The following is a 25,994-nucleotide window of genomic DNA, read 5'->3' on the forward strand; positions in this document are numbered from 1 at the left end:
TAGTGGCCACTAAGGGTGCAGAAGTGATGTTTAATATTTAATGAGCTGTCTGGGAGTGGTGGCACGGGTGGGTGGGAGGTGGTGGTATTGGTAGTGGGGGTGGGGGGTGAACTGGTAGGAGAGTATCAGCAGCATTTGACTGTGCAGCTGTCGGCAGTGCCTGTGTGTACAAGAGAGACAGAGAGAGGGAGTGAGAGACAGGAAGAGAGGGAGTGAGAGAGCAGCAAGAAAGAGAATAGGAAGGGAGAGGAAAAGAAAGGGATACAGGCATCATGTTGTGCTGCATTAGAAGAACTAAACAGGTACAAAATATTGTCTTTTTCAGTTTTTTGAAGCCACATTTCTGCAGTGATATATATCTTTTTAGGAGTAGAAATTGATATATTTTTTAGCAATATAAATGTCTGAAATTTATAATTGGGAAAAAATGCTTGACTTAATATTTTGTGACAATACATGATATGTTTGCATGACCATTGCTTTTCTGAAAATTAAATTATGAAATGGGGGGAAAGGAAAAAATGAACATGATGCTTTGTATGTATTAATGCTTTGTTTCATTTTACTAAGATTTGATAATAAAATTATTACATGAATAATGGCAGCTTTTTAATGATTGCAAGTGAATTATGAATTGAATGATTATGACAATTTATGTTTGGTTCTGACTTTCTGACTGTTTAATTTTAAGAATTTTTTTTCAACAGCTAAAGGAGTTTAAATACCTGAAATGCATCAGGTTCAGCACAGCATTTGGATTCTGCCAGTGCTTCATTTGAAAATACCTTTTGGTTTGATATTCAACAAGCATATGCTAAGTCTCTGTGATTTTAGCCAATGGCCGATTTAAATTACACATTAGTTGAAAATAACTAAGAATTAGAACAAATGTATCAAAAACAATCACACCGTTATGCACAAAGGTCATTGCTGCAGTAACAAAAAATTAGTAATCATAGACATTGCACTGCTGTGTTAATCAGGATGAAGGGAGTTTTTTTTTTGTAAATGGCCAGTTTTTCAGCTATTTAGCTGAATCTTGCACTGGAATTTCAACGTGCGATCGTGTGGTTTGGCTGCAGAGGTCCAGCTTTGGGAGTGGCACCTAGCATGCAAGGCTAGCTAACACTCTATGCTGGTCCTTGTGGTGGAGTCTTTCCTAACTCCCCTTTGTGTTCTGGATTTTTAAATGCAGGCTTGTTTCTAATTTTTAATCCATGAAAGAAGATGTTTTACACTAAAACCCTAAAAATATTAAGGTAGATAAAAATGATTAAAGAAAACAAAGAACAATGCCCAATAATAAGTAAAAGGAGGTTCAAATCTTAATTTTAGTTTGACAAATAGGAAATATCTCTACCATAATTCTGTTCTATGAAACGATTATCTTTGCAAAAATTGCAAGGACAATATTTTTTTTGGAAAATACTCCTCATGAACAGGTGACCAATGCCAACTTTATGATAAAGATTTGAATGGGTGATCACAGCATGAGCATCAACCTTATATGTCTCAGTCTAGTTATTAGATTGGTAGATCTAATCCCCACATTTGACAACCAATTATTGTATTTTACAATAATTGTGTTGAAAGAATATTAAGGTATTCTTGAAAAAACTTAACTTTCAAATTAAACTGAATATTCTGACTTAGCCAGGAAACAGAACAGAATTATTGTTTTATCCTTTAATCAATTGAAAAGGGTTTTAATAGAATATGCAATAGAAGCTTCATTAATCAATGCTGTCTGTAATGATATAATTGAATTATAGACAAATTTATTTTAAACTGATGGATAAGGTAAAATTCAATTTAGAATCTGATGCTGCCAATGTTCTTCAAAGAGTATCCATTACCTCACCCAAAAATCAGACCATATTATCTATGAAATCAGATTTGCTTAGAGAGATGCACTGTCATACAAATATCAATCTTCATATATCTCCTGTAAAATTTAATTTGCAAATTTTATAAATAAACTAGAAAGAAAAATTAATATTATTTTTCACAATGCAATAATATACGTAAATTATTTTGCTAAATAAAGATATTTGGGCGGAGACCCTCTATTAGCTAAACAATCTGTAACGATAGAATTTTGGTAACTATATTGTAACACTAAAAAGGCATTGACTGCAATAAAAGAGTAAATGTGTACTGAGTAATGGTTTTTGTTTTATGCCTGAATTAAACCAGTATTTATTAATCATTAATAATGCAGAGCAGAGTGTTCATTAGTTCCTAATTCAATTCATCCCCTATGGTTTGACCTGGACTCAGTTCAGGTGGCTGGGATGTTCAAACAACATTTGGCTGTTCTAAGCACACACATCTTTACAGAAATGCTTTGTTCTGTAAAGGAAATGCTTTCAATTACTATATATATATTATATATATCAATAAATTTTTTTCAGGCAGGCTGCAGCAATAGTTCAAAGCATCCAGATATCATGATGACTGCTGAATTTGTAAGAGTTCCTAATATCTGCAGTCATCTATTAGTAATTACGTGGGAAGGCTTTTGATTAAGCGAATAGAAAAATTTATCATTCATTCCTTCTACCATTGCAAAAAGACAGTGCAAATAGACAATGAAAGATTGACTTCTGTGCAGTCTCAATCATTTTTCAGGGTAATTGTTATTCCTGTAAAACTAAGAATGTAGGGACTGCTCTCTGTATCTGAAAGAAAGTAGGTTGCCAGCCCTCAAGAGAATTTGCATCATCATTTCTGAATCATGCTGATGATGTAAACCTTTGTGCTAAGTGATGAGCTCTTATTACACAATAGACTAACATGTTGTTTATATATGCTCAAGTTAATATATAAGTATTCCATGAAAAAACATTATTTTCTTTGTGTGTTGGTATAGCCTGTATGTCACATCAAAAATAAAATTTTCTGACTTATGAAGAGGTTTTATTCTGTGTAGCATTCAAAATTAATTAGTACAAAACAGATAAAATATTTATAATATATAATTAAATTACTACATATTCAATCACTTTAAACCTTCCTATGAATCATTAGACATTACCAAAGCTGTAAACCTAAAGCTGATGTCTAAACTGTTTCCTGAGAAGCCTTGGCCCACACACAAGATTAACAATATATTTCCATATGAGGAAACACCAACTTGATCCAGAATTTTGTGACAACAGTCAACTATTGAACTGTTCCATATTTTCCTCCACCTTGTCCACTGACACTATATAAAATGGTGCACAAATCACTGGCTTAATGACAATCTGTGCTAAAGCCTTTCATATCCTGTAATATAAAATCCAACAATTGCCAGCACTATGCATAGTTATTGGGAGAAGCAGTTCAGGCATTACTCAGCTAGATTTTTAAAAAATTTTAAAATTATTTGTCCAATTTGATTTCAAGTTGAATATTATAGCTATGAATATAATTCAAAATCATTCCATTTACATTAGGTTTAATCAATAGTTCAGCTTTGTTTGGAAGATTTTTCAGCTACTATCTTCAAAAATATGTCTTATATCTTCCTGGAGAAGTGACTTTTCACTGCCTAGGTAGATGTATAAAGGAAATTAGACCATTGTAATAAACTCTATTTTATGTCCCTGGTTTCTAATTATATTGAAAAACACATCCCAGTTGAGGGCAGACGCCTCCCAGTGGGAGGGAAAGAAAAGTTGGTTGTGTGCCTTCTGGCAGACAGCCAAGACGTACATTATTGGAGACCTGGAGTATGCTGCTGTTCTAAGGTGTGTCCTCAGGCAATGCTAGTAAAGGGAGAGTATTAGGAGGACAAAGAAGGTATTAAAGCTTCATAAGAAGATGCATGTATTTAAGAGGGAAAGAAAAGCAAGATGGTTTTCAAAATTGTCTAAACATTTGCTGTTATATATTTCTGAAATTAATGTTAAATAATTTTTAAAAATCACATTTCTAAATGTTTTTTTCAATAATTTTGTATTTTTGTGCTGTTCAATAAATTGATTTAAAACTTCATGTAACATTGTAAATGAATCAAATCCACCTTCTCAGTTTTCCACTTGGCTGAATTTATCCTCATTTCATACCCTTTTTTTGGAATGTTTTCATTCATTGTTTCATCAAGAAAAGCTGCTTAAATTGATGTTTAAGCATTTGTAGTATAAAATACACAGCAATGATTATAGTAAATAAGACTGAATATGGCATGAAGTATTTGGAACCATAAAGCTGACATCTGAATCTATTTAAAGGGATTAAGCAATTATTCTCCATGTTAAGATTACTGTTAACCGCATAAACTAAAGCCTAGTGCCAAAATAAGGCTTTAATTGTTCTCAATGCTTTTCTTCATCAAGATAAAGTAAGCTTGTTCTTTAACTTCAATGTAATACATTGAGGCATCTAAATTTTTTAGCTTTTAATTTAGATATGAAATCCATTGGGATTCTTCAGTCGCAGAACTGCTTACGTGTTTCAAGCAAATACTATGTTGCATAAGGAAACCACAGACCCCACACCTCTGATGCTGTCTTACCACCGTTGGAGACAAGCACAAGATATTTTTTCCCACTACTAATATTTTTGAAACATTATATCAGTGTTCTCACAGATATATCTCATGAATACTTGGCACCTTGTGACTTCTGGTTTCAGCATCTAGAGCAATGCTGTGAAAAATCTAGTTTTATATGAGACCAAATTGAATTCGTCTCAGTTTTACTTCAATCTGATCAGAAAAAAAAACATGAATAACCTTTTTCTACTTACTGCTTGATGGTTAAAGTATGGATTAATTATTTTAGAATGCAAAGAGTCTCAATTCTACTTTACACTGTAAATGGCAACTGGAAGAAAGAAATAATGTAGAAAATGAACAGTATATAAACCAACAAAAGAGTATGAGAGTCACCTATTGTTTGCAGAAATAATCTTAATTCCTTATGCACACGGATGTTAAGACTTTCTGGTTGTCATTTTAACTTTGTTCTGTTTTCGAAGTACTTTTTATTGTTATAATTTTTTGAGATCTTAATTTTGAAAATGATTTCCAATACCTAAATGATTGCCCATAAATTCTATTATGAATTTGGGGTTCTGGTAAGTTCATTTTCCAATTTTCTTAATAAAAAAGTATCTGGCTCTCAAGCCAGAGCAAGTATATTGGTCCTACCCATTAATACATTTTTCATGTGCAGATTGGGTTTAGCTCAGGTCTGGTTGTACTGTCAAGCACTTCTGTGTGCAGTCATGCTACTCAGAGAGCTGGCCTTGGCATTTTGGTGCACAATTCTTCTCAAGGCTTCTGACAATTTTATGGGGTCAATCATATGCCAAATTAAATCACAGATCATTTGATGCACGTTTCCTACTCCCACCCACCATGCTGGCAGACATTAAAGCTTTCAACTGCAACCAAGGATCTTCATTGAACTACAGAGCTCTGAGATCTCCAATGGGGCATCTGTTCTGATATCTATGTCACACACACATATGTCATGATGTGCTCAGGATGCCTAAACCTGATTGCAGTTTACTCCAGACTTTTTAAGCTTAACATATCAGCGAAACACACTGATTTTTTTTCCTCATGGAAGATTTCTCATCCTAATCATGGTTTAGAATTACAGAGTCAGGACAGGTAATTTCTGAGTTGGTGGATTGCAGGCTCCACGAAGAGAGGATGTCCTTCCCCTCACCTCCATGGTCAGCTTTTACAGGTGTTCTATGGGGGCCGCAGGAAAAAATCCTTTAAGTACTTATGACTTTCCCATTGATTTATGGGAGCGCTTCATGCAGCTCCATTTAATAACTCCATTGCTCCTTCAGTATGCTCACTGGATCTTTTAGATTGGAACTCTTGCTGAGAAAACCAGATAAAATTCTAAATCCATCGTTACCTCCAGGTTGGCTCAGGATGGGAAGCTACTGCAAATTGATGCAGCATGGATAGTGGGCAGAGTTGATTTGCCATGAATCTAATTTGCAAGTATTAAGGCTGAAGATGACAATTATCTGTGACTGAGTTACAATAGCTCTAGTAGAGCACAAACATTTTACCGCTGAGGCTTTAGCCTCAGATGGCCCTGTTATCCCAGGGCACAGGTGACAGAAGGCAAAACTCTGAGCTAATTTAATAGCCAAAACCTGCAAAGATATATTTTAAATACAAGAAATTCTGCAGATGCCAGAAATCCAAAGCAATATATATAAAATGCTGGAGGAACTCAGCAGGTCAGGCAGCATCCATGGAAATGAAGAAACAGTCGCTGTTTCAAGCCGATACCCTTCTTCAGAACTGGAAAGGAAGGGGAAAGACACCGGAATAATAAGGAGTGGGGAGGTGAAGAAGGATAGCTAGAAGGAGATAGGTGAAACCAGTTGGGTGGAAAAAGGTAAAGGGGTAGAGATGAAAGAATCTGATAGGAGAGGAGCATGGACTTTAGGAGAAAGGGAAGGAGGAGAAGAATCAGTGGGAGGTGATAGGCAAGTGAGAAGAGATAAGAGTCCAGAGTGGGGAATAGAAGAAGAGGAGAGGAGTAGGGAATTTTTTTTCACCAGAAGGAGAGATTGAAATTCATACCATCAGGTTGGAGGCCACTGAGACAAAATATAAGGTATTACTTCTCCACCCTGAGAGTGGCTTCATCATTGAACAAGAGCAAGCCATGGACTAATATGTCAGGAAGGGATTGGGAATTGGAACTAAAATGTTGGACAACCATGAAGTTTGACTTTTGGCAGATGGATTAAAGGTGGTCATTGAAGTGGTCTCCCAATCATGGAGGCAAACTTTCAAATGACATCTTTTGTAAACCTACTGTTTCCCGCGTCTATTCTGACTATAACTCTTCCCACCCTGGCTCCTGTAAAAAAGATATTCTCTTATCTTAGTACTTTCATGTCTTCCATATCTGTTCTCAGGATGAGACTTTCCTTTCCAGGACATCAGAGATGTCCTCTTCTTCTAATAATAGGGTTTCCCTTCCTCCAATATTGATGCTGCCCTCACTGGCATCTCCTCCGTTTCCCAGATGTCTGCACTCACTCCTTAACAATGATAAAGTTCCTCTTGTTCTTGCCTAGCACCTCATGAGTCTCTACATCCAACACATCACTGCCCACAGCTTCCGCCGTCTCCAAAGGAATCCTACCATTGAACATATCTTTATTGCCCCTTCAGTCTCCACTTTCCACAGGGATTGCTCCCCTGATGATTCCCTTGTCCATAAGTTCTTCCCCACTAATCTCCTTCCCAGCACTTATCCCACACTTATCCTTGAGTTCAAATGTGTATTAAATAGCAGAGAAACAAGATGCATACAGAGAACCAAGTGAATGTCTATCAAAGAGTAGAGACCATTCGACATAGATGCTTCTACTGCCTGAGTTGGGTGGGGCAGAAGATTTGTTACTCACAGTTCATACACCTCAAGGTAATAGAAATAGAGCAGATAAATGAGAACAGAGAAAAGAGGAAAAATCCTGACTCTGCATTCTGAAGTCTCCAGTGCATCATTGGGGAATGAACTTATCCTGCCTATGAATAATTCGTGTATTTCAATGTTTAGAAAGATGTTTTAGCTCAATTTCATAATGAGCAATGCACCTGTCCCTTAGCAGGAATAAGGTTTGCATGAACTTTCTCTCACCACACACCATTCACCACATAATTTGGGATGACAGTGTTCCTATCAAATTTAAATGACTTGGGAAAGTGTTATGCCTTGTGCTGGTATCCTTGAGCAAACAATAACAGCAAGTTGAAAATGTTCCTCATTGTAAGCAGGCTGGGCATATCCTCCAGAGGGAAATAAAAATGAAAATGGAGGGAAAAAGATGTTGGGGGAAGGGGCTGGGCAGTGGGATGTTGTCTGGGAGTGGAGGATGTTCCCAATCTGTCCTCCAGATAGGTCTTCCTTCTCTGTAGTTTTCAACTTCTACAATCTTTTCCCTTTTTTCCCCTCTATATTCTCCAAATTTTCTATTCACTCACTGAAAATATAGCCTTGTTTTTTTAGCCTGTCCACGTGGTCATCTTGGTTTAAACCTTTCAGAGACCTCTCTCCTTCCCCACCCTCTCTGCAGCGTAACAAACTTCTTTTGTCTTCTTCCCAGTTCTGAATAAGGACCTTTGACCTGAAACATGACCTCTGTTTCTCTTTCCACAGATATAGCCTGACATGATGAGTACCACCAGCATTTTCTGTTTTTATTTATCCACAGTTTTTTTTACTTTCACCTAATTGATTGTATTTATAAGCATTAGAAGAATTATACTGTCTTCATGTCATGATGCCACCAGATGCTTAAGCTAAATTACACTGAAATGTCACTTCTTTGCGTGGATTCAATCTTTGAACTTCGAGCTGTCACATGTACCATAAATGTTGGAAGACAACATTTATTCTTACAAATAAGATTTTAAAACAGGAATGCAACATTGGACCGTTTCTATATATTTTCAAAAACACAGAATTGGCAAGGTTTATGCAAAATTTATTCCAATTCTAAATTTGTTTGAGAATAATACCTGCAGGCCACTCTTTCACAATCTGATCGCATTGGCTCAACCACCAATGATCTGACCACCTAAACTCAGCTGATTTCAGTTCAATAATGAAGTGTTATTTTACAAATTGTCTTAAAAACAAAGTAGTGAAGAGTAGTGAGCTTTATTAATATCCTGTCTGACACTGATGTAGCAAGTAATATTTCGAAAGTACATGTAAACTGATCACTCATCTCAGAATCTGCGCAAACTTCCTTTCACTGTTGTCTAGCCATTTAATTAAACTACAGCTGAAAATTAATTCATTAAATGTGAAGTGTCTTCTTATTACACTATTGTGCAATGCAAGGTAGTAGTGCGCTTTGGATAGAATGTTGAGACGCTGTTTTAGGAATATTGTATAAGTTAATGTCAGAGTTACAGATGTGTCGATAGAATCTATTCTGTTAAAGTGATATGGTAGAATACAACAGTCAACTAGTGCAGTGTACTTGGAGGTGGTCTGCTGATGTGACATATCTCATCAAAAATATTCACCCAAAAGGAATCTTTCAAATATTGGACCACAGATGATAGTTTGATCAATATTTTCAATATATCAGAAGAGAAGTGGCAAGCTCTGAAAATGAAATTGAAAACTTAAAGTCACAAGAGCAGAGGAAAATGTTTTCCATGGGACTCAGCAGAGGAATAGCAACTTTTCACAGTCAATGAATTAATTAATAGCATGTATGATGACACAATTACCTCACATGCTCATGTGACTCATTTACATACAAGGAATATCAGAATGATTTCTTTCCTTGGTGTGGTATTTCATTAATATCCAGCAATTACAGATTCAGTCAGTTAACTACACTGCTCAGATCTTCCTACCCATGTTTGGATCTTTGAATCATAATAATTCTTTGAACTGATGAATACCTAAACTTTAGATGCCTTCTCCTCTTTAATGGGAGCATGTGTGTGCTCTATCAATTTCTGCAATATATTGTTTGTAATAAGTTCCAGTTTATCTCACTGTAATTCTTTTGGTCAGTGTGGATATGTCTGACTTTTCCTTCAAGTTGCACAAGATTGCAGTTCTGTCACACATTTGTGCTCCCTATCTGTTCACTGGTTGTCACTTACAGTTCTGTCTGGGTTTTCTCTCCTTGCCATTTGATTAAATCAAGCTTTTTTATTTGTTTCAACTGGTATTGGTCTAGTTTCTCATCTAAATTAGAATTCAAGTTAGCTTATTACTGTCATACTTTTCATTACACATTGCTTAAGGTAGTATGAGTTAAAGCAATAACAGAATGCTGAATAAAGTGATACAGTGTACAGAGAAAGTGCAGTGCAGATAGACAACAATATACAAGGCTACAGTGAGGTAGATTGTGAGGTCAAGAGTCCATCTTATTTTCCTAATGAAACATTCAATAGTCTTATAAAAGTGGTGTAGAATTTGTCCTTGAGCCTAGAGATACATGTTTACAAACTTCTATATTTTTTATCCGATGAGAGGGGGGAGAAAAGAGAATGTCTGGGGTGGGTGCAGACTTTAGTTATGCTGGCTGCTTTACTGAAGCAATGAGAAGTATAGACAGAGTCCATGAAGGGAGGAAGGTTTTTATGATGTGCCGATCTGAGAATCTGATAAATTTAGATACATTCTGAATCTGCAATGTAACAACAACCCTGCTGGGTTGAATCCTGTAATAATATAACTGACAAGTGAAATAAGAACATAGCTTAACAATGATCAGTGGTTAAATGTAAATCATTTTGGGGGAACTATCACTTCAAGGATCCCTCAAAAATGCATAGAAATCTTACATTTGCAAGGTAAGTTCTGGGTGGTTTCGGGAAATTAATGAATGTTTGACACCATCACACATTTTAACTGGTTTAAACAGATACCTGACATTAACTCTTCAGCAAAAATTAGTCTCAACTCTACAAATGTGCATTCTGTCAATGTGCATGATCCTGAGAATTCATCTTCATTTGTATTGGAATGCTGTTGTGGCTTTTCTGACAAAACTATTATGGAATTTCTGAAATCGTCAATGGAGGAGTCTTTGGTGACATTGAATTTTCAGAATCTTTGTCAACATCTGGCCATTTATATAAAGCCTTTTGCAATAGCCATTATTGTTACAATGCAGGTAACTGGCTATCCTCAGGTAATGAATTATTCCGTTCTAACAGATATCCATGTTAATTTTGTTTGTAAGTAAAAGAAAAAAACATAAAAATTCTCCTGATATGATACATCCACAATATTGCATAAGTGGATTCAGAAGACTGATAAGAAAGATCAATTATTCAAAGCATAGAAAGAGAGGAACATAGTTCTCCCCTACTTAGGAATGAACATGGCAAGTACATTAGACTTTTGAAGTCTAATAATATTATGGGAGTTTGATGTTTGAAGGAGTGTCATAATTCAGACACTTAGTAAACTGGTGATAACCTGTAGGTACTAAGCAAATTTCATTTCAGGTTCATCTTCATGAGACATTGGGAATGATTAAATTTATATTCTTACTTCAGTCATCATTGATAAGTAAAAAATTCAAATCCTCCATTGTAAAATGGCTGTACTGACACTAAATTGAATTGGTCCAATATTTAAGAGTGTATGTATAACCTTGCCTCAAACTGACATCTTCTGTGTTGTCTCAGCAATCTCTGAAACTGTGACTGGAAAGTTATCATCCACTAATTTTAAGGTAAAGATTGTCCTACATTATACTCCTCATGTGGGAACCGCTATAAAGCATTTGGTTTCTTTCAGGAGACTGACACTTGATAGTGTAGTCACATTCAAGTAATGATTTCCTACCTCTGCATTCCAGAACTTGCCATGATTAAAATAACACTGTTGGATCTGGTTTGTAATCAGTGACCAACATGAATGATTCTCCCAAAGAAACTGGAGAAATTCTTAATTTGATAAAGTTATATTAAGTTTTCCTTTCATTACCTTTCCAAGGATCTGTACAAAGTGCTAAATGATATTTGGGTTTCCACAACCTCCCTTCCATGAAGTAACTGATAAAGGATACCTATTTGTAGGTTGAGGCATTGCACATGGCCTTCAAGATCTTTGTGTTCTACCAATAAGCAATTCCTGCTTAAATGCTGTTTGCAAAAGTTGTATGCTTTCTCTTGATCCCCATTTTATCTCTATTTCCATTCTTTTTTAAGCATCTGATGCCATGGTGCTAAACCTAGCTAAAATCTTGAGTGATATTGGACTTTACAAAAAAAAAAGAATGTAAGCTTTGCTTTTCATCCTGCAATTTATATTTTTGCATTTGTTTCTTCCATGTCTTTGATAGTCTGTAAGCCATCAGCAACCACCATTAAGATGAGACTTCTGGCCGGACAAAGGCATCCCAAGTTTGTTTGAGCTTCATGCTATGATTATGTAATTATTTAAAAGATGAAATATGGATATTGCCTTTCTTATTACTAACGACAATGTAGTGGTCATCCTGCTTGCATACATAATGGTTATTAAATCCTCAAGGGAGTTTACCTATTGTTGCCTGGAAGATCTTCAGTGGCGGATTAGCTCCATGGAGCATTTTAGTGGAACACAGACCTTTTATTTACTCTCTTTAACTACATTTAATTGAGATTAAAGATGTGACAAAGTTTGGTATTGCCAATTCTGTGTAAGGTTCTTTTTCATTACCAGCTGCAAGGGTGAGTGCCACTTTATGATCACATAGCAAATCAGTCTTAGATGCTAGCAACACAGATAAAATGCTGGAGGAACTCAGCAGGACAGGCAGAATCTATGGAAAAGAGTACAGTTGACGTTTTGGGCTGACACATTTGGCAGGACTGGAGAAAGAAAGATGAGTAAATTTAAAAGGTGTGGGGAGGGGAAAGAGAAACACAAAGTGATTGTTGAAGCCTGGAGGGGGAGGGATGAAGTAAAGAGCTGGGAAATTGATTGGTGAGAGAGATAGAAGGCCATGGAGGAAAGAAAAGGGGGGAGGAACAGCAGAGGAAGGTGATGGGCAGGCAAAGAGATAAGGTGAGAGAGGGAAAAGGGGATGGGAAATTGAAGGAAGGGGAGTGAGGGGCATTATCAGAAGTTAGAGGAATCAATGTTCATACCATCAGGTTGGAGGCTTCCCAAACAGAATGTGAGGTGTTGTTCCTCCCACCAAAGTGTGGCGCACCACAACAGTGGAGGAGGTCATGGATGGACATATTGGAATGGGAATGGGAAGTGGAATTAAAATGGTGGCCACTGGGAGATATCCCACTTTTTCTGGTGGATGGAGCGTAGGTGATTGGCGAAGCAGTCTCCCAATCTCTCCCCACCCCCCCCCCAACTTTTAAATCTACTCCTCATCTTTTTTTCTCCAGTCCTGCTGAAGGGTTTCAGCCTGAAATGTCAACTGTACTCTTTTTCCATAGCTGCTGCCTGACCTGCTGAGTTCCTCCAGCATTTTGTGTGTTTTGCTTGGATTTCCAGTATCTTCAGATTTTCTCTTGTTTGATTCTTGGATGCTAGCACAGTCAGGGACTGTCATTCACCATGTGTTCTTTTCATTAAGATTCCATCCTCCTCTAGCTTCTCCAGCTACTCCTTCAATTAATGCTTTAATGGTACCAGTTCATAATGACATTCGTCTTGGAGTGCATATACACAATAAGATCAGTTATAATAGTAGAAGCAACCTTAAAGGTTCCTTTGTTTTTATTGTAAGGATATTTGCCAGCATGATCATATGGTATCCTGAGGGACATTAAACATACCTTTCCAAACGAGCTTTGGATTTCATTCCCATTCCTTGCTTCACATATTGGTTACTTCCTGTAGTAATTTCTAACAAATAATGCATTGTACTTCACCATTAGGTTTCAGGCAAATTTCTCATACAAACATCACACACAAATTTCTCATGCTCTTAATTCATATCCTCACAGCTATGACCTCAGGATATAGCCCTGAAAGGGTTAGATCTGATATAAACAGCTCTCTTCAACTTACTGGAGAGTGTTGACAACAATGAACACATGCAGTGCTTGGAAGAGGAATTACACCGGTTGCCAAAGTTTAATTCTTGCTAACGATATCCTATTTGTGCAAAGCCATCAGTAGCACTTGGCTACATTGCAAGCTAACCCAAAATGCTAAAGGCATTCAGAGTGGGAATCAAGGCGTGTAGGTTCCAAGGAGTGTCTGAAAAGACATGATGCCCTCTCTGAATACCTGCACTTTGGATTAGCTTGCAGTGCAGCCAAATGCCACTAGTGGCTTTGAATGCCAAATTCACATCAACCGAAAACTGAAAGTTCTCTACCATGTTGACAGAACATTTATTGTCTTGTATAATGCAGCAAAGAACGGCAGTGTCATAAATGGCATGTAGCTACAGAAGCAGCTTGAAAGGATCCTGAATCTGGTTTCTGAGTGCAAGAGTGCCTTAACCTGGACCTTGAGAATTGTCTGAGCTCATACTTGATGCTTTTTTGAAATCTTGGATCTCAGGAGTTCCCTGCATAAAAAATGGCTCCAGCAAGAATTGTTGTTATGAGAGTGATTTCAAGATTCTTTTGCAATTTTTCTGTCTTTCCATCAAGTATGCAATCTTTCAAGCCATGTAGCAGCAAGATTCTGCCTGTTTAACAATTTGGACAGAATACATTTATCATTTAGTCATGCTTATATTAATCCTGCAGCATACTATTTCCAAATATATAATTTTCTGGATAAATCTTTTAATAAAACAATATATAGTCATCAGATAGTTTCTCTATACTTTGCTGGACTTGTGACTCACTGCTCCTTCAATTGTGTTGTGATAATATACTTTGAAGACCAAAACTGACTTGGGTTCTCCTTTAGGCCATCTATCATCTTCTCTGTCAACTAACAAATGTCTTCTATGTCTCAAACTGTGACCACTGACTTACCTTGTATCTTCTTATATAGTCCATCAAGGTCAAAGATGACCTGTTTTCACTCCATTTTGATGGATGCTGAGATGATTGATGAGGTCAAGGTGGAAACAGCACAGATGAGACAACTGATGCCTGATAGGTTTGAATGGTGAATGGTTTTTTTTTGATGTTCAATATACCTCCCACTATTAATGCTGGGCTTCTGTTTGCTCCAGATATTTGGTCTCAATGTTCTAAATAAATCACTGAATGGTCCTTCTCCATTTTGAGTAGTCGGTGTTCCTGGTAATCAGTGGGTATGTTACATTTTTTCCAGGAGTCTTCCAGGACATCCTTAAACTTTTCCCTTTCTCTGCCCGCTAATACCTTTCCATGACAGACTCCTGTTTCAGGAGTCTTATGTCAGGCAAGAAATGACATGGCCTTCCCAACTGAGCCGACTATATATAATTGGGGCCATAATCCTGGAGATGTTGGCCTGGAAGAGGACACTTTCATTGGTACACCTGTCCTTCATGTGAATTCTCAGGACTTTGCAGAGACAGCATTGGTGATAATGTTGTACAGGAGGATGAGGTCCAATAACGTATGCAGCAGATAGGCACAAAGGAAATTCACAAGAATGATCAAATCATAATTCTATGCACAATTGCACAGTTTCATTTCATTGTGACTAAATGAATGTTGCAATGGTGAGTAGAGCAAAGATATGGTTCTAAGAATGAATGAAGGACCTGAATGAACTGATCTCACACAGACCTAATGGAAAGGGACAGTATGTCTTTCTTTTTCTTTCTCCTCCACCTCCTACTTCTCTTGGCACAGCTAATCACTGCAAGGCTGGTGGCATTGATCATGATTTTCATGCAACATACCTGAGGTCACCACAAAATATGGGATTCCCACTGATGAGTATAGCAATGGCCTTTCAATTCTGATGAATGCAGCATAATTGGTATTTCAGCATGCCATTGCAATTTTCGTTTAGATTCCTTGTGACAAAATGGCTTTCATCATTCAAATGCTTCCAGGTGTGCAGAAGTTGTACTCTGGAATTATGATCTCTTCTACAAATTTGCCACATTTGTTTATTATTAACCCACAAACACTACCTCACCACTTGCTTTTGCACTATTTATATATCTATCTATTGAATGAATTCTTCCAGGTACAGGTATCAATTTTAACCAATGTTTCAATGACAACTTCTGCCATCTTCATCAGGGATGATGCCTAGGCATGTCTATTCTGGTGGTATATATGTACATATCCTCATCATCCATCACTCTTGATTAGTTAGTCCTCAACCATTCAGGTTTCTGCTGTCCCACCATATTTACAATTGAATTCCAGTTCTTATTTAGAGCAAGATCTTCATCTGGTGGAGGAAGCAATTGAACTAAAACTAGAGAAAAGGAATTTTAACAAAGATGAAGGTCTTACTCTAAGTAAGAACGTGCATTCAATTGTATTCAAATATACCACTGGACTAGACATGCCTAGGCATCATCCATGATGAAGATAGTAGAGTTTGTCATCGAAGGGTCAGTTAAAATCAATACCTGTACCTAGCTGGAAGTCCAAGAAGAGTTTATTTGTTATATACACTGGGAAAGCAATAGACCCTTTTTCATCTAACTGTTTATTTAGAGATACAACACAGAACACGCTCTTCCAGCCCAATGAGCCACACCACTCACAACCCACCGATTTAACCCCCTAGCCTAATCACAGGACCAAAAAAGAGGTGCATTGAAGGTATAGACAGGTAGGAACAAATGAAGTGCTTATGGAGTATAAGAAATGCAAGAGAACACTTAAGAAAGAAATCAAGAGGGCTAAAAGAAGGCAAGAGATTGCCCTAGCAGACAAGGTGAAGGAGAATGCTGAGGGTTTCTACAGATATGTTAAGAGCAAAAAGATTGCAAAGGACAAAACTGGTCCTCTGGAAGATCCGAATGGTAATCTACGCATGGAGCCAAAAGAGATGAGGGTTATTTTAAATGGATTTTTTTGTATCCATATTTACTCAAGAGATGGACACAGAGTCTTTAGAAGTGAGCGAGTAGCAAGTAGGTCATGGACCGGAGAGTGGGAGGTGTTTGCTGTTTGAAGCAAATTGGAGAGGATAAATCCACAGGGTCTGACAAGGTGTTCCCTTGGACCCTGTGGGAGGCAAGTGCAGAAACTGCACGGGCTCTAGCAAAGGTATTTAAACCATCCTTAGGAATAGGTGAAGTACAGGGGGATTGGAAGATAGCTAATGTTGTTATATTGTTTAAGAAATGCTAGAAATCAACTAGGAAACTATAGGCTGGAGAGCCTGATGTCAGTCACGGGAAAGTTATTGGAAGGTATTCTAAGTGACTGGATATATGAGTATTTTGGATAGACATGGACTGATTATGGATAGTCTACATGGCTTTGTGTGTTGTTGGCCATGTCTAACCAATAATATAGAGATTTACGAGATGCCACCAGGAAAGCTAATGAAGACAAGGCAGTGGATGTTGTCTATATGGTCTTTAGCAAGGTATCTAACAAAGTTCTGAATTGGAGGTTGGTCGTGAAGGTTCAGTCACTTGGTATTCAAGATGAGGTAGTAAATATGATTAGACATTGGCTTTGTGGAAGAAGCCAAAAGGTGGTAGTAGCTGATTGCCTCTATGACTGGAGGACTATCACTAGTGGAGGGCTACAAGGTATCAGTGCTGGGTCCATTGTTGTTTGCCATCTATATCAATGATTTGGATGATAATGTGGTTAACTGGATCAGCAAATTCATGGTTGGCACCAAGGTTGGGAGTGTAGTGGAGCAAGGAAGTCTATCAGAGCTTGCAGAAGAATTTGAACCAACTGGAAAAATGAGCTGAAAAGATGGCAGATGGAATTAATGCAGACAAGTGAGAGGTGTTGCACTCTAGTATGACCAACCAGGGTAGATCTTACATTGGGAGATGCAGGGCACTGAGGAGCATGGTAGAACAAAGGGATCTGGGAATACAGGTCCATAATTCATTGTAGGTGGTGTCATGGTTAGACAGAGTCATAAAGAAAGCTTCTGGCACATTGGCCTTCATAAATCAAAGTATTCAGTACAGGAGATGGGATGTTATATTGGGGTTGTATAAGATATTTGTGAGGCCTAATGTGGAGTACTGGGTGCAGTTTTGGTTACCTACCTACAGGGAAGTAGAAAATAAGATTGAAAGAGTACAGAGAAAATTTACAAGGATGTTGCAAGGACTAGAGGACCTGAGTTATATGGAAAGGTTGAATTGGTTAGGAATTTATTCCTTGGAACGTAGAAGATTGAGAGGAGATTTGATAGAGGTATACCAAATTATGAGGGGTATAGAGTAAATGCAAGTAGACTCTCTCCACTGAGGTTGGGTGGGACTACGACTAGATGTCATGGGTTAATGGTGAAATGTGAAATATTTAAGGGGAAATATGAGGGAAAACTTCTTCACTCTGAGGGTTGTGAGAGTGTGGAGTGAGCTGCCAGTGCAAGTGGCGCATGCAAGCTTGATTTCGATGTTTAAGAGAAGTTTTGATAGGTACATGGATGGGAGGGATATGGAGGGCTTTGGTCTGGATGTAGGTTGATGGAAGTAGGCAGTTTAAATGGTTTTGCATGGACTATTTGGGTCAAAGGGCCTGTTTCTGTGCTGTATCTTTCTATGGTTCTATAACTCTATGACAATTTACAACAAGTAAATAACCTTCTAACCAATATGTCTTTGCACTGTGGGAGGAAACTGGAGAGACTGGTGGAAACTCACACGGTTCACAGGGAGAATGTACAAACTCCCTACAGATGGTGCTGGAATTGAATTCCAAACTACAGAATGCCCTGAGCTCATGGCATTGTACTAATCACTATGCTACTGTAGTGCCTATCAATCTATCATGGTATGTAGTAATTTTTTTGTCTTGCACTGTATTGTTACCACGAAACAACAAATTTCATGATGTGTCAATTATAATAAATATAATTCTTATTCTGATTCTGAAGTCCAAGTGGTACACAAAACTGCCAAAATTGAAACCATCCGTCAGGTAAGCAACACAGGGAATCCTAACACCCTCAACCAATGCAGATCTTGCTCTGCTTTGAGATGAGAATTGTGCCTGAAGTGGGAGAAAAATTGGAGTGAGTTAAATTTTGCACCCATATTCTTTGCACACACCTCGAATCAGTAATTCCTGAGTTGCTGTGTAACACTAAGTTCCTTGCAATTATAGGTCCCAATCTTAAGCCAATTTAAAACACGGCATGTGATATCTGGAAATGACTTAGATAATTGGATAGAGCAAATGTTAATGGACTATATTAACAATAATAAAGGCACATGCTCCCAAGCTCGTGGTTTTTCTAGGAAAACTTACAATACCGACATCCAGTTTAGAAAGTCTAACTGTCCTTGCTTCAAAGGCAGGGCAATCCATCCTAGACAATTATCACTTCATTAGTCTACCCTCAATGATCAAAGTAATTGAAAGTGTCATCAATGCTATCAAGTGGCACTTACTCAACATTAAATGCTCACTGATGCTCATGGTATCTTTCAGCTTCAAACTTCTTCTCACCTTGGTCCAAATGTAGACAGAGAATCTGAGTTCCAGAAATGAGGTCAAAGAGAACACCTCTGCATTTGAGGCTGCATTTTACCTGATTATTATTTTATGGAGACGATGAGGATTGTGGACCATTATACTGTAACTTAAAAGACGATAGTTGAGATTGCTGGAAACTAATTATTTCAATGCTAATACATTTCTGCAAGATTTCCTCAAATTAATGTCCTAAATTGAAAGTTCTTGAGCTGCTTCCCTCCACCTTAAAGTCATGTAAGGATGCTTTCTGATGAGCCTAAGTTGTTCTGTTCCAGGCAATCTAAAGTAAATGGGTAAATGAGTTTTAACATCATAAACTAGCATTGTTACTCTCAGGATATAGATACTTTACGCACAATGGGAAATGTTAACATCTGGCGTCAATTATGAGTGCCAAAAATTCATAGTCCTCTAAGTTTCATTAATGATGATCTCTAAATAAACATAGTTGTCCTGTTTATTAGACCATCAGTCAAATAATGAGGACTAAATTTTTCTTTCAGAAAAAAAAATATAGGCATATAGACCTTTGAAATAAATTAAGAAAATCTAGATGTGTGACATTTTCAGACACAATCTTTTTATTTCTGTGCTATAATTTTGCTGCCTTAAAGAATGCTGCTTCTTTAATTCTGACTTTTACCTATGATGCCCAATCCCTTTTTATTTTACATTTTTCAGAAGTAAGAGTGGATGTGTGGGCATTTGGTTTTGAAATTATTTACAATCTGTGTTAATGTGTGTGTATTTATTTTGAGGATGTTTGAAGTAGATGTGTACTCATTATGTGTGTGCATTTTGCAATATGATGTTTCTGTGTGGTATTTGTAGGGTCCTGTACTACTGTGATGTGTATGTATATGCACTTGAGAAATGCATACGAGTTTGCTAAGTATGTGTGAGCGTGTCAAATGTTCTTATAAGTATGCGCAATGTTTGCTAGTGTGGAGTATAATTTTTTTTAAGTTTGCAGGGTGTGTTTTTGGAGCTTTGAAATCATCCTCCCCTGTATTATATTTGTGGACAATGGTTGGAGATTCTATTTTTTGGGATTCCTCTAGTCTAGTGAACTGGCCAGATTATGGGTGGAGTCACTAAGAGCAGATGCAAAGGCTGGCCTTAAAATCATATGACCAACATTGCATTGTTCATTCAATTGTATCAATATTTAACATTCAGGACATTATAGTAGACTAATAAATTGCGCTTGAAATCTTGGCAATGGTTTTAATGGCGGAAGTCATTTGTTGAATATTTCACGGAAGGAACAATTACATGCGGTAGGGACTCTCTGAAATTCATTAAGGAGAAATTTCATTTACCTCAGCAGAAGTCTGGCTGCTAAAAAGCAATGAAATATAAGTATTTATAACCTCTGCTCCTCTACCTGGCTGCCTTCCCACCTGACTGGTTCATTCTATCCAATCCCCGATCCTTGCTACAGCTCAGAATGCATCAGAAGATATCCATAAATACACTATGACAAGGATTTCCCTCCTCCATCTCTAAAATATAACAACCTTGAGTACACTTAAAAGGATTTGTATTGCATCCTGACTAATTAAACCATGAATTTATGGTTTGCAAAATTTCTGAATGCTGTGCTTACGTTGCATAACCTTTGTGAAGCTTCTGTATATTTATGGCTTCAAGTGTGAATACTTTTGGTATTGTTCAGATTACTCTAATATTTAAATTTCTATGGTAAAGATTGCATATTTTCTGCATCATTAGGTGTATTATATATATGAGTGTGAGGGGGTAAACACATTTTAACCTTGAGGATGAGTGTAAAGGTTAAAATCAAAAATAGTAGAATCAGTCTCACCAAGCCTCCAAAATGACCACCTGCATCACCTGCATCAAATGCTCAAAGGGTAGAATATGATAAGCCAACAACACCAGTAGCATTCTCTTTTTTTCATGAAGTGCTTAACCTGGAATGGCACCACAGTAGCGTAATGGTTGGCATACAGCTTGGGATGTCAGAGTTTGGAGTTCAATTCTGGCATCCTCTGTAAGAAAGCCTGCATGTTCTTCCCATGATCGCATGGGTTTCCTGCCACGGTCCAAAGACATACCAGTTAGTAGGTTAATTGGTCATTGTAAATTGTCCTGTGATTAGGCTATTATTATTATTCTGATCCCATTACTGTGGTCATACTTTTGGCTTTGCTTGGCACTGAATCTTTCCCCTCCTCCACCCTCCCTACCTTGCAGTTATTACTGGAGCCCATGTGCTGCTTTGTTTGCCAATTACACTGCAGGAAAATAACTGCTGCCAAAAAATAACACAGAAATCAATAACAGTTAAACACATACATTCCCAACTGATAAGCTTGTTTCTTGTGAATTGATCTACTTAAAATACCTACACTGGCTGATCCTTTGTAAAGTGGCATTTTCAAAATAAATATATGAACAGATTTCCCATGGTTAATACTCCTTAATTTCTTTAATGTTATTTCAATATTAAGTTTTGAGTTTTAATCCAAACAATATTTAGTTTGTGTTATTCACTTGCATGATATGTGTACTTCTAATACCACTGATTTAACTTTAATTTACGTTTCAGAAGAATAGACCACAGTATTGGCTTATATTGGGACCATATTGGATCTGAAGTTACACACAAGGATGGAGGACCTCCTTTCCAATGTACACTGATAAACGATTAATTTTTTTTTACAACTAATTGTTCTGGTCAGAAATAGTGTTGGAAAGCCAACTTTATGACAATCAATAGTGTAATTTTATGGACAGCATTTCCAAATCAGCAATCCCCAACTCCCAAAGGTTTATTTCTGTATCAGCACAATACTACCCAACTTATCACTAAAATTAAAACAGAAAATGCAGGGAAAACTGCTGTAATATTCTTACTCTCACAAAAATTGTCACATCCTCCATTCTAATCTAGGTGGCTGGCTACGTATTTTAGCCCAGTCAGCAAATGTTGGTAAGCTACCTGCCAGTGGGATGTTCCACTGAACACAAAGTACAACAATCATATGGAACTACAGATGGGGATGAGGGACAGCAATTGGACTTGCTTCCCCTCACCCAGTGAAATTTTATGGGCAACAAATCAGAAAACACCATAAGAACCAGGTCTCTGATTCATTTAATCCTTACACATTCTTTAGTGAGCCTATTAACTGAGTCAGCAAAAGATATGTTTCATATACTGCAAATTTACATGCTGAATGGCTTCCTGTTGACTACAATAACAGGCTGAGTTGTGCTACATGCTAACTAGGATGCCGAATCTTGCCTATTTGTCTCGCTTACTGCAACTGGTTATTCCAACTAAAATTTCAATAAGCTACTCTGATCAACTAGCATCACCATCATCATCATCATCATCATCATCATCATCATCATCAGGTGCCATGCCCAGTTTGAGCTTTGACTGCCATGACCCACACACTCCTGTTTCGGGTCAAGTGGATCAATTCATTGGTATTCATTTCCAGTTCCCTAGCTGCTGCCTCCATCATCATTTGTCTTTGCCTTCCTCTTGCTTTCTTCCCTTCAATCTTTTCGATAATTACCATGCATTCTAACTTCGCTTTCCTAATCACATGTCCAATGAAGTTACATTGCCTTTTCATGATCTCATACATTATTTCTCTCTTTGTGCTTGCTCTGTTCATGACATCCTCGTTAGATATTCGTTTCATCCATGATATTCTATGCATCCTCCTCAAAAACCACATCTCTGCTGCTTCAATTCGTTTCCTCATGTTACTAGATATTGTCCAACATTTTGATCCATATAACATAACTGGATAAACGTAACATTTCAGTACTCTGAGGCAGGTTGTCATGCCTAGTTAATTTTGGTCAGTATACTCTTCATTCTCGTAAAGGTGTCTTTTGCCATCCCTATTCTTCTTTTGATGTCCATGTCGCACCTGCCATCTGATGTCACCCAGCTTCCTAAGTAGCAAAAGTTCTGTACTTGTTTTATGTCTTTCCCATTTATTCTCAGCCTGCAGATAGGATTCTCCTTCTTTTTGGATGTCACCAGACATTCTGTCTTTTTGCAATTGTTAGATTGACCCATTTTTGCACTTTTTTTTAACAACTATATCAATTAAGTTTAGTAGTTCTTCCTCAGTACTTGCAGTTAACACAGTGTCATCCACATATCTGCAATTATTGATATTTTCACCGCCAACTTTGATTCCCAAGATGTCTTTTATTTTTTGTAATATTGTTTCACTGTACACATTAAACAAATCAGGGGAGAAAACACACCCTTGCCTAATGCCTCTCTTGATTTTCGTAAACTGACTCACTTCTCCATCTGTTCTTACAGTGGCAGTTTGTTCCCAGTACAAATTTCTAATTAGGCAGAGGTCTTTCGAACCTAGATCTAGAGTTTCCTGTAATATTTCAAATAACTTATTGTGCTTCACTTTATCAAATGCTTTTGTGTAGTCGATAAAACAAACAAATCTTTTTGCACTTGAATACTCGTTTTGATAGTATCCTTAACATCAATATGTGTGGGCATGTGGCATTGGACTAGCGACCTGAAGGTCGTGAGTTCAAGCTCCAGCCGAGGGAACGTGTTGTGTCCTTGAGCAAGGCACTTAATCACACATTGCTCTGCGACGACACTGGTGCCAAGCTGTATGGGTCCTAATGCCCTTCCCTTGGAAAACATTGATGTCGTGGAGAGGGGAGACTTGCAGCATGGGCGACTGCCAGTCTTCCATACAACCTTGCCCAGGCCTGAGCCTTGGAGAGTGAAGACTTTCCAGGCGCAGATCCATGGTCTTGCAAGACTAACGGATGCCTTTACTTTAACATCAATATTGTGTTTCTTGTACCTTTGTCTTTCACAAAACCACATTGTTCTTTACCCATTTCAGCTTGTATCTTTCAACTAGCATAGAGAGGGTAATTAGTCAACTGTCTTGAACTAAACTTAATCATCTTTGGGTGCAATGGAAAATGTGCTGTCTGCCACCAATGCCTTCCTTTAAAACTCTGCAGGTATCCTTTGACTGTGCCATCCTATAGGCCATGATTGTTCTGATGATTGATTAAATCAACTTTTGGTTCATAAGTAGGCGACTGAGAATAATGGCTACCAGCTCATTTCTCGTTTGTCTGTTGACTACAACCATTACCTGAAAGTGATTTATGCTGAGATGGTGGGACAGAGAATTTTTTTTCAAGTTTTAAACATACAAATGCTAGAAACTTGAGCAACACAGTAAGTCAGGCAGCATTTACTGAAAGGAATAAACAGTTGAGATCCTTCACTAAGGCTGGGAAAAAGGCCAGAAAAGAAGTTAGAGAGGGAGGAAGGAGTACAAGCTGGCAGGTGTTAGGGAAGATCAGACGAAGGGGAAGGTGAGTGTGTGGGAGGGTGGAATTAGTAAGAAGCTGGAAGGTGATAGGTTGAAGCAAGGGTGAAGAAAAAGGAATCTGATAGGAGAGCACAGAGGATCATGCATGAAAGAGAAGAAGGAGGGAAGCAAGACTGATTAAAGTTTATTAAAACAATGGTGATCAAATAATAGATAGCCATTTTTCTCTTGATAAATAGAACAAATCAATAGCGATAACAGTCAATGACAGATGTAGAATAATGTTTTCAAAGATCTATCATCATTAACCTCTTTTGGAATCACAATGTCTAAATGTTACATTAATGAGTGCCCTCCTGATTACAGAAGAAAACAGTAATAATTACATTCTGTGGCACATGATATGACTTTAAAACACGATTGATGATAAATATATGCCTTAAATAAAGCACCAGTCTGAAGAAAGGAAGCATATTTGCCAGAGATATTCCTAAAATATATTATAATGAATCATGTTTTGTTCAAGTATAGGGAATATGGTTCAAATTCTATGTTCTAGCTGAGTGACTGGACGCCACTTCTTTTATAGTACCATTAAATGACTTTGAGCACCACATTAGTCTTTTGATTTGATACAGTAAAAGCTACATGTCATTTGGTAAAATAATTACCACAATTACATGGGCTACAATTTACATAGTTATTATTTCAAATAACTTTGAAGTCTAAATTGTAGCTAATGGATCTTTTTGGATTTTCATCATTTCAATGTGTACCTATTGCCTTAATTGGCACAAATGTCATATTGCCTGCACTGTTCTTCATACTCTTGTTATGTTTTGTAACATTAGAAACTAATTGAAAGGAAACACAGGAGCTGGAATGAACGTACTTCCTTCATTTTACTTCAGTGAGGCGTGCGCTTAATCATGTGATAGTGTGATGACATATGCCATTTGCATACTTATTACACATAATCTGTAATGAATTACATAAACAAAACAAAGAATGCTTAATCAAATAATATATCTACCATATTACTAAAACAGTACAATATACTATATAATACAACTATTATATAGACATCAACAGCATAGTAAATTTTAAAATGTCCCATTTAGACCTAAAGATTTAATCACTGTGGTGGATTTCTTACTCTTGTTGTCCAACATCTGTCCTGACAACGGAGGTCACTCAGCTTGACAGGTGAGACTTGCAGCTGTGAAACAATTTCAGGTTCTGGTGCCTCCCAGTGTTGATTGTAGGAGTTGATACTGGGACTGCAGGAAGTGGTTCTGACAACTCTGGCAACCTTTCTACTCTAACAAATGACTTCACTCTTCTCAACTTATTCGAAGATTCAAAGATACAATTTAATGTCAGAGAAATGTGTACAATATACATCCTGAAATGCTTTTTCTTCGCAAACATCCATGAAAACAGAGGAGTGCCCAAAGAATCAACGACAGTTAAATGTTAGAACCCCAAAGTAACTCCCCCAGCTCCTCCTTCCTGCGCGTAAGTGGCAGCAAGCAACAATCCCCCCCCTCCCCCTACCGGCAAAAAAAAGCATCGACACTGCCACTGAGCACTCAATTGTGAGCAAAGCAACAGCAAAGACACAGACTTACAGTTACCCCAAAGTCTTCGCG

General features: G+C 37.5%; 1 protein-coding gene across 1 annotated transcript in view; it reads left to right on the forward strand.

Moving 5' to 3' along the window:
- Positions 1 to 239: 239 nt before the first annotated feature.
- Positions 240 to 25,994, forward strand: part of gap43 (growth associated protein 43) — a 195,598-nt gene continuing 169,843 nt past the window's right edge. The window contains exon 1 of the mRNA XM_072262289.1: positions 240 to 302. Coding sequence (XP_072118390.1) covers positions 273 to 302 — 30 coding nt within the window. The 5' untranslated portion in view covers positions 240 to 272. The remainder of the gene's footprint in view (positions 303 to 25,994) is intronic.

The sequence above is a fragment of the Mobula birostris genome, chromosome 6 (assembly GCF_030028105.1).
Source record: "Mobula birostris isolate sMobBir1 chromosome 6, sMobBir1.hap1, whole genome shotgun sequence".
Lineage (NCBI taxonomy): Eukaryota > Metazoa > Chordata > Chondrichthyes > Myliobatiformes > Myliobatidae > Mobula > Mobula birostris.